Below are 10,950 nucleotides of genomic sequence, written 5' to 3' on the forward strand. Positions count from 1 at the left end.
CCTTATCTTAGAATTGTTGGAACAAAATCCATCTTCACTATATTCTCATGGTCACTACATACATTTTGTTATCATTACAACATCCTCATGCTTACTACACCTACATATACAGCTATCTAATTTTCACCTCACTCCTATCTTCACTACACCTTTTACACCATTAGTATGTCACCTGATGATAATGGTATAGGTTACCATGTATCTTCACTACATCCTCATTTTCACTACTGACTCAAATTGAGGGCTACCTCATCTTCACTACAGTCTTTTGTTTTACTGCACCATCGTGGGTAATGTATATGACCATTTTCCCTATACCTGCATTTTTACTATAGATTCTCACTACACCTTCAACTTCACTACACCTCGCCACCTCCGGTTTATAACTTGCCTCACGCGGATTAGATAAAAGGTGACTACTGGTGCTGTAATGAAGGAGCATTTCATCTGACCGTTAATGATTAGGTCATATGTCGGGCTTTGATCAAAAGCCATCCTCACTACAGAGTGACATCAAGTACTCGCTTAACGCCACGGCTTCATACCTTCATCTTCAAGACCGACTCATACTCACTACACCCTTGAAACCACTGACCTTTGACCTGATTCGTATAAATCTTCATAACACCATCAACTTTATTACAACCTTCGCATCATTGTCTGTTAATATTTACTCTTTTTTACTAAATAGTGATTGTACAACCCCCTCCCCCTCTATAGTACAAGCAGTCCAACCCATGTATTTGTAACCTTCATGTACAGTGCAACAGGTCAAATCCTGTGTGTTCTAGTAGGCTCCACATTCACTGAAACTAGTCACATCCACCTTCATCTAAACTGGTCAAACCTATATACTTCAAGCCTCAATCTACGCTACAACAGGTCAAACTCTAAATGTTTTTATTCTCCATATACACTTCAAGTGGTCAAGTCCATGTATTTTTAAGCCTTCATCTACACTACAGCAATTCAAACACCATCGTTTGTAATCTTCATCTACATTTTAACAGGTCAAACCTGTGTTTTATCCTCCCTGTACAAGTAAGACCCGTGTTTGTAGCCTCCATCTAATTACTACAAATGGTAAATCCAGTGTCTTTCTTGCTTCCATCTTGACTATAGCAGGTCAAACCTAAGTGTATGTAGCTTCCATCTACACTACACGTGGTCAAGCTAAAGTGCTTCATGCCTCCATCTACACTACACGTGGTCAAGCTAAAGTGTTTCATGCCTCCATCTACACTACACGTGGTCAAGCTAAAGTGTTTCATGCCTCCATCAACACTACACGTGGTCAAGCTAAAGTGTTTCATGCCTCCATCTACACTACACGTGGTCAAGCTAAAGTGTTTCATGCCTCCATCTACATTACACGTGGTCAAGCTAAAGTGTTTCATGCCTCCATCTACACTACACGTGGTCAAGCTAAAGTGTTTCATGCCTCCATCTACACTACACGTGGTCAAGCTAAAGTGTTTCATGCCTCATCTACACTACAGTGGTCAAGCCAAAGTGTTTCATGCCTCCATCTACACTACACGTGGTCAAGCCAAAGTGTTTCATGCCTCCACCTACACTATAACAGGTCAAACCTATGTGTATGTAGCTTCCATCTACATTACAAGTGGTTAAGCCACAGTGTTTCATGCCTACATCTACACTACACGTATTCAAGCCAAAGAGTTTCATGCCTACATCTACACTGTAACAGGTTAAACCCCCAGTATTGAAGACTTTTTCAATACTACGACTGGACAGAACCATGTGTTTCTTCTACCCATGTACACTACAGCAGGTCAAACCCTAGTGTTTGTAACTATGTACACTACATCAGGTGAAACCCACAGTAATTTCAACCTCACTATAATAGTCATCTCGGATATAACATAATGATGTAACGTCTGGTGTAAGATCATAACAGATTCCCGAAGGTTCCTGACCAGAGATATTCAGCTTCCCACCCAACCCTGTGAGGTAAAGGTCATGGATCTTCCAACAACAAAAGGCAACTTACGAAATGTTCAGACGACAGCTTTCCGAGAGTGGTATCCCTGAGGTGGACTACCGACTGGTTGAGAAGGCCGAAAGGGAAGGACTGTTCCTGGGGGAAGGCACCTTTGGATCCTGCTACCGAATCGATGGACCTGACGGAGTACCCCTGTGTGTTAAGATTCTTCTAGCACGCAGTCTCGACCGTCAGTGGAAGTCACTGTTGCAGGAAGCAAGACAAATAGTCAGAGTGAAGGATATTGTAGGGATGATAAGACTGGTGGGTGTTTCGTTGTGGCCAAAACCAGCTATCGTCACAGTTTATGCTGGAACATCTCTCTCATCGCTCCTCGATGATGGGAAGGTTTCTAGAATGAATGCAGTCAAGATTATCACACAAATTCTTCATATCATGACTGAAATGACAAAGGCAAATCTTGCCCACGCCGACTTGAAGACAAACAATATAGTCGTTGAAGAAACGTCCACCGAGCCCAGGGTAACTATCATCGACCTGGGCATGACACAGAAATTTGGTTACATCCCCGGCCGGAGGGAAAAGAAAAAGAACCCCATCTACGCCCCTGAGACCTATGATGGTTGCTGTCTAGGCCCACCGACTCAAGTGTACCAAGTAGGGAGGGTACTTAAATCTATCTTCAAACATGCTCCGGTGGAGGATGAGGAATTGCAAAGGCTCGCAAAGGAAGCCACCGGCATAGCAGCCGATCGCCCAAAATTGAGCACTATGTTTAAAAGAGCAAAACAGTTGCTGGTGAGCGAGTACCTCAGATCTGTGCTGGAGAGGCCAGACGACAACGTGAGGCCTCAGAAGCGGACAAGAGGTGATGATGCAAGTGAAGCTCCCAACCCAAAAAGAGCTAATGTGGCTTGATGATGTGGGTCACTGGCATTTCATATTCGAGTCTTGTAACTGCTTACGACCTAAATTTATCAGAGAAGGAGCTGTATCATTAATTTCACATTTTATTTAAAAAAAAAAAAAACTATTCCTTGCCTGTTTTTCTGCTTATTCACTAGTTAATGAAATACATATTTTTGTCAGTTATCATAGGGTGAATCTATTCAAACATATTTGATCCCTCTATCTATATTCAATTCAGATTTTATTGATATTTACTATACTATTCTTCACTATGCCCTCGTCCTCACAAAGCCCTTTCCTTCTCTAAGCTAGGTATGAGGCTTGCATCCATCACTACGCGTCAAGTGTGCCCTGGATGGTTCTCTTTGCCAGTCAGTTTCATCTGACGTCAAATGTGTCCTAGATGGTTCGCACTGCCAGTCAGTCTCGTTTTACCCGCACTATTTGGACGGTTAAGTTATTCCCTGTCGTAGTAGAATATGCCCTGTGGCGAAACCATTTTGCTTCGGATTCTGTGCTCGATTCTGACTCCTTCTTTGTTCTTGATCATTGTGTTCACTTGTTTTAGACTATCAGCGGATTCTTCCTGAGATTACTCTCTGGATTTCACTTTTCCCTTTGGTTATTTTGTTTATCCGAGTCAAGTATCACTGCAATGCCACATAATGAATCTGTTTATTGCATGATCGTTAAATCTCTTGACGTGTCGAGGATTTCCTGACAAAGAGAAACAAACATAAGAGTAACGTCATCCAGCCGGCGAATATACAGATACAATCTTAGCTGCTTCGTATCACGTGCCTCAAGACATTACCTCTTCACGTGCAAAAACAGAGATATATTGCAACATGTGGAGCTAACCCTTCTTTACTTCCACTTCTCTGTGATGTCTTATGATAACACAATGATTGAAGTGGAAAGGAAAAGGTCATCTACATAAGTATAAACTATATGAATATTAATCGTAATCATAATCTAACATCTGCTGTTTTTTTCGTAATAACTGTAGACTAGGTAAAGTCCATATTCAGGTTAAGGTGACACGAGCCGCTGACGTTGCCTGGATTGAGTAGTTCATATCAGAAGAGCACCACATCAGTGTAGGGTCACACCAGCTCCTGCCTCATACACCTTCACTTGGTAAGGTTGGCGGACGACAACACCACCACCACAGATAACGAATCGCTCCTGATGTTGAGAGTTAAGCATCAGTAGCAGGTATTAGGAATCTACACGTTCCTCCAGACATTTTCTTACATCAAGGAACAAAGAGCTTCCGAAAGTTATGGAATACATTAAGATATTCCCAAAATAACTGTCGAGGTGGTTAAGTTTGTCAGACTTTTTACATATTATGTTAACATTTGTAATTCGGACACAATCTAAACTTTGTTGTTGCTGTCCCTATCATTGTTGTTGTTGTTAGTGTTGATTCTTGACAAAATTACCTGCTACCTACTTGTAGGGGAAGGAAGTTTTACGCTATTAGCGTCTATCTCTTGAACATTTTCTACTATCATACGACATCTTAGATTCCTGTATGCTGTTTGCATCAACCATGTTCTCAGTCATCTCATTCCGTCCATCCACCACTCGTACGTACAGTGCTACAAAAGTACTTTTATACGTGTTTTTCAACAAGTTTCTTACTAAATTTCGTGTTATGTCCTCTGGTTGCTCTATTTATCCATCTTTCGAAGAATTTACTCATCGTCCAAACTCTCGGTCTGTTTTAAAAAAGAGGTTGTGATCAGGTCACCCACTACTCTTCTCTTCTCCAAGGTGGGTCAACTAAAAAAGCCTGTATCCTTCCCCTGTGGTCTGCTCTCTTCATTCTGGTACCATCTGTGTTGCCCACCTCTGGTCCTCCTCTCCCAGCTGGGTGTATTTCTTTAGGTGACGATCATAGACAACTTGTTAGATATTTCCCTCTCCACATACTTGAAAGCTATTCTGACTTTTGTTCTCGGCAGAGAGCTTGTCTCCTTAACTCTTCTCCTAACATGGGACTCTGGAGACACATAAGGGACAATGTCGATTCCCAAATCCGTCTCACACACGGAATGCTAAAGTTTATTTCCTGCAAGATAATGATCACACTGAGGACTCCTTCCACTTTCTTTTTCTCGTTGTAGACTCCAGTCACGGAAACAAGTCCCCACCAATGTTGGGCCTTAATTGAAATATAGGAAGGTTAATGAAAGGGGAAAAAAAGAGACCAGGGAAAGTATTTATGAAATTTGGAGGAAGAGAAAAATGTCTTTTAAAATGTTCCAGGCCATAATTATTGAGAAAGACAGTAGAGGGTAGAGACCTCTGAAGCTTCAAGGTGCAGGGAAGGAAACAGTTATCAAAACGGCTATTCCATAAGTTGCCAGCTGCCACACATGAATCATGTGACACAGCACCATGCCGAGTCTTGCTAATAATGGAAGCACACAAGCAGCCAGCTCTCAAAAGCAAAACCAAAGTAATACCTATAGAAGAGGGAAAGTGAACCAACAATGCGGCGTATGGCAAGCGGGTCAAGTCCTGAAGTTAAACTGGGAGAATTTATAAAGTTGGACCGACTCCGACTCACCTCAGTCCAGTAAGGATGCAGAACCACCACACATGTGAGAACAGTACTCCATACAAAGGACTGATCAGTCCTTTGTATTAAGGAAAGAAATTTCGACATCTAAACACGATTTCTAGTTTCTTAGAGGCAGACTTAGCTATTTCCTTAGTGTGGGAGTTTCTAAGATAAAGTGGTTGTTACAGTAATACCAAGTATGTTCAACGAATCAAGAGGAGGAATTACAAAACCGTCAAAGGGTCTTGGAGGCATTAAACTGAACTAGAATCTATCTACCCCACTTAGATGTCCTGAGTTGACTGAGGGAGTTGCTTGGAACCGGGAAGCAGATCGAGTGGAGAAGAAAAAGCAGAATTGAAGTATGTGGAGGAATGTAGTGTTGAGATGTCAGCGTAAGAATGCATTAGTTTGTATGTCAAAGAAAGGAAATTATTGATAAAAAGGAAAAAAAGTGTTGGATACAAAACAGAATTCTGAGGAACACTGATGTTGATAGAGAAAGGAGTAGAGGCTGATCCATCAACAACCATGGGGATTTGATCGGCCAGAGAGAAAGCAAAGTGAGGGAGAGAAGCCAAAAGAGAGGAGCTTAGAGATGAGACACTGATGCCACTAACTGCTAATTGCTTTGGATATGTCAAAGAGAACTAGATGGGATTCCCCTAAATCTTTCAAAGATAATGACCAGACATTAGTAAGATAGGAAAGATCACGCCTTACATAAGCCATGCCAGTGATCAGAGCAAAGACTGTGAGATCCAAGATGACTGAGGTTATGGATATTTAGGAGGGATTCAAAGACTTTGGAAATGGTAGATGTCTAAGCAACAGAACCATAGTGAAAGCGGTTAAAACGGTCATCCTTCTTAGAGATGGAATGTACCAACGCATGCTTCTAAGATGGAAAAGTTATAGGTATTAACCAGAGACGGAACAGACGAACAAACACAGTTACAAGTTCAGAGGCACACTCTTCAAGAACACAGGGATGGGTGTCACGAGGACCGTTAGCCTGGCTTGTGTTCAGAGAAAGAAGCACTTTTTGGACACTTCAAAATGAGATTTTAAGGTTAGGGGAAAAGGATTAGTAAGAGGAGCATCAGGAGGCGAAGGAATGAAAGCGCTAGTTGTCAGCAATATTCGTAGTAGAAACATTATGTACGGAGGTAGAACAAATGACAACCATAGGAAGAGATGAAGGTTAATAAATAATGGCAGAATAAAGGAAACATGATGATAAACTGCGAGACAAGAATGGCACGAGGCGAGGAGGGACAGTATCAAAGTCCACAAGGGAAAACTTTCTTTCATATATTCAGTGTAAAGAAATGAGAGGAGAAACAACTCACAATGTTTCTCAGAATCTCTCTTCTCAGGCTGTATGAAAACTGTCCTTTGATCTCTTGCCATGGTTTTTTGTTTACCCTCTCGTGTTCTCTGTAGGTCTTATTACCGAGATTCGTTTTATTTTTCATTCAAGGTTCTTGAGTTAGTTGTTGACATGAGGCAGGATTTTTAGTACTAGGCTCTGAAATGGTTCCTACTGTCCACTGAAGGTAAGTGCGTGCCATACACGGGCGCCAGGCACTGTCTAGGTTCCCACCATATAGTCGAGTGGTAACAAGTGCTTCACACTAGAACAACATGTCAGACAACTTCACCCAGTCATCAGCGGAGGTCAGATACAGCTTGGAGTATCCTTGTGTTCTTAGCCAGGCTGTCAGCTGTCAAACTGAACGGTTCCTCTCACACGTACGACCCATTGTTGACTCGGAGGTTTGTCCATACTGGAAATGGTGACAGCATCTGATGGACAGGCGCGGTGGGCCATGACGCCCTCGTTAGTAAATTGCTGGTAGCTTGGTGTTTGCTCTGTGATGGAAGGGTGATTTGTACTTTTCATGACTGAAATTCATTTTGATGTGTCTGGTGTCTGAATGGCACCTACTGGACACACTGTAGCAATACGACAGACTGTATAGATATTGTGAGATGCGCATTTTCTTTCATCTAAAGTTATTTTCCATTATTGTGGGAGAAACTTCTCTGATGATATCATGATAATTAGCGAAGAGTGAATATATAGAGGGCTATAGGAATAGATGCAAAAGCTCACACAAATATACATAGATGAACAGAGAGACAGTGTGAGGAAATAAGAAAGAACGAGAGTGTGTGGTTAAAAGGAATTACAAAGAGAAAAGAAAGCTAAACAAGTAGACAGATAATATGCAAATCAATCACACGACATATGGCAAAACAGCAAGTAACAGATCAAAGAGGTATCTGTATCTGTTAGAAATAACATAAAACAATTGATGGCTGGATCTAAAAGTTGTGACTTGATGCTGCATTCAGACGGAACTGAAGGTTGAAGTATCGTAATGAAAGTGACATTTCTTTGTTGAGGATCGTATAGAGAGGTTTGGTAACGTGTGTCATGCTCCAGCTTACACTTCACCTCCCCAGTACCATGATGTGACTCATGATATGTGTTTGTACCTTCCTCTGACACATTTCTACCTTCAAGCCCTTCCTAATTCTTGTCCACTATACTAATATTCATTTCATCTACTTACGTACACAAATACCCTTCCTACTTGTCCTTAGTACAAGTTGCCCATCATACCTGCTTTGTCCCCTTTTCAAAGGGAATTTCCCCATTAAGATTACACTGAATCATACACTGTCCAAGAAACAAACACAACCTCTGTCTTACACTGACCTCACTATAATGACATAGTCCATCTTACACAACCTCCATCTTAAACTCTCTTCAACACAAACACAACCTTCATCTTACACTGTCCTCAACACAAATACAACCTTCATCTTACACTGTCCTCAACACAAACACAACCTTCATCTTTCACTGTCCTCAACACAAACATTACCTTCATCTTACACTGTTCTCAACACAAACACAACCTTCATCTTACACTGTTCTCAACACAAACACAACCTTTATCTTACATTGTCCTCAACACAAACACAACCTTCATCTTACACTGTCCTCAACACAAACATTACCTTCATCTTGCACTGTCCTCAACACAAACACAACCTCCATCTTAGACTGTTCTCAACACAAACACAACCTCCATCTTAGACTGTTCTCAACACAAACACAACCTTCATCTTACACTGTCCTCAACACAAACACAACCTTTATCTTACATTGTCCTCAACACAAACACAACCTTTATCTTACATTGTCCTCAACACAAACACAACCTTTATCTTACATTGTCCTCAACACAGACAGTCACTCACATAGACTAAACTATTCAGAAACATCTCATCTAACTTTCTCTGTTTCAAACCAGAATGCTTATCACTATTTTTCCTCTGTTGCATAAAGTTCTATCAATCAACCTTATTGACGTTAAGAAAGTAGTAAAGAATCTGTTCCATTCAGCGAACAGCCTCTTTATTAGCAGGCCGTCAACGAATGTTGGTAGAGCGACTGGAACGATTATGAATTGTATTAGGACATCTCCACTTAACCTTCATTTGACTGAGCTAACTAGATTTAAGTCGTTTGGTTGACTCTCAAACGAAATCATTTCTCAGCCCGAGAATCATCTTGGTAGCTGGCCTCTGTACTGTCTTCATTCCATCTATATCCATTGTCAACTTGCGTAACCAAACCTGAACACAGTTTCAAGCTGGGGACACAATAGTGACTTATAAATTGAAGGGATTATTTCCCTGGACGTATATTCGATCGCCCTTCCTGTAAACCCAAGAACTTTGTTCGCCTTTTGAACTGCTTTTGTGCACTAGTGGCTTGGCTGAAGGTCACCCAAGATTATTACACTCGAGTCATCTTCCTCAGTCATCATCTGTAGTTCAAGGCAAGTCATACTGTAACTTGCCTTTTTGTGTTTACTTCCGACTTATGAAACTTTGCGTTTAACAAGTTTAAAAATCATTTACCACCTGTGAGCTTATGACTGGTTATGGATAAAATATTAATCAAGATGTATATGCAAGTCACACAGGCAAGAATCTCTCTCTCTCTCTCTCTCTCTCTCTCTCTCTCTCTCTCTCTCTCTCTCTCTCTCTCTCTCTCTCTCTCTCTCTCTCTCTCTCTCTCTCTGTTATGATCAGATGATGTATATTATGTAATGCCTTTTTAGCCATTTATGTTGATTGCTGATTGGTAATTGGAACTCAGAGTCTTGGTCGCTGAAGTTACGAATTTGATATCATATTGATTAAGCATCAAATAATGAACAAATTGTTGCACGCAGTAAGATACATTTATCTTTCCATTACAGTGACTCATCTGTCCATTGTGGATCACAGACATTGTAGAATAAATCATTGTCTGATTATAAGAAAATACCGGGAACTGGTGTGTGACACTGAACCAAACAACCGATCCTAAAACCCATACATTAAAGCCTCTATCCTGCAGCACACATCATCATACGTGACGTTATGATTAAGTAAGAGGTCGTGGTCAGTAGATGGACAATAGAACCTCCGTCAGGATACAAGACCACTCGAACCACCGGAGATCTGGAATCAAACGAACCCAGAGAAACATAAGGATCTCTTAGCCCGGGTCATAGAGAGGTGAGAGCATAGTACGAGAACTGGATCGTCGACCATCTGGTGACAAGCATTAGGTCACCCTGGCCAAGAAGGGAAGAATTTCCCATTCACGAGACTCAGGTCCTTGACCAGCAGGCGAACAACACACAGTACGGCTCACCAACCCCGACATCACGACACACCAACCTGAGAAAGACAACAGAATCCAAACTTGATAATAGAATCAAAACGTGACAATAGAATTTGAACGTGACGACAGAATTCAAACGTAGCAGCAGAATGTAAATATATGATGCAATGGCCCAAGTTATCATACTGAAACAGAGGAAGTTTGGCTCAGCCGAAAAAAAATTTGGTCTACCACTCAAGACTGACTCAAGTTGACCCCATCATCATCTTGGGCAGCAGGTGTGTAGCAGCGCACACCTGGTGAGTGAGTAGTCATACCTTAAGGTTTCCTTATGTTCTCGGATCCTTGGCTTAAAGCTCGTCCCTGGATGATACAATGTCTTGCATAATAACACAAGTCTTCCCTCAGAGAGACTTTAACCTTCTGGCTCACTCTCTCCCGAGACCACTAACACCTTCAAATATCCTTAAGTGTGTGTGTGTGTGTGTGTGTGTGTGTGTGTGTGTGTGTGTGTGTGTGTGTGTGTGTGTGTGTGTGTGTGTGTGTGTGCGTGCGTGTGTGTGTGGCTTAGTGGTTGAGAGAGAGAGAGAGAGAGAGAGAGAGAGAGAGAGAGAGAGAGAGAGAGAGAGAGAGAGAGAGAGAGAGAGAGAGAGAGAGAGAGAGAGAGAGAGAGAGAGAGAGAGAGAGAGAGAGAGAGAGAGAGGGGGGGGGGGGGCAATACCCTCCATAATCTGTCACCTCCCATCCTGTTACGTACAGACCAGACATGGCTGAGAGAAGAGCTAATGTCCGCAGCTGCTGCCC

General features: G+C 41.8%; 1 protein-coding gene across 1 annotated transcript; it reads left to right on the forward strand.

Moving 5' to 3' along the window:
* Window positions 1–2,017: 2,017 nt before the first annotated feature.
* On the forward strand, window positions 2,018–2,884 carry LOC139758859 (calcium-dependent protein kinase 4-like). Its single transcript, XM_071680724.1, has one exon. It carries the CDS (start codon window positions 2,018–2,020, stop codon window positions 2,882–2,884), a length of 867 nt encoding a protein of 288 aa, XP_071536825.1.
* The last annotated feature ends 8,066 nt before the right edge of the window (window positions 2,885–10,950 follow it).

This window comes from Panulirus ornatus, chromosome 31 (assembly GCF_036320965.1).
Source record: "Panulirus ornatus isolate Po-2019 chromosome 31, ASM3632096v1, whole genome shotgun sequence".
NCBI lineage: Eukaryota > Metazoa > Arthropoda > Malacostraca > Decapoda > Palinuridae > Panulirus > Panulirus ornatus.

Coding starts and splice junctions, on each gene's coding strand:
- LOC139758859 (XM_071680724.1), top strand. CDS start 2,018: ATGTTCAGACGACAGCTTTCCGAGAGTGGTATCCCTGAGGTGGACTAC.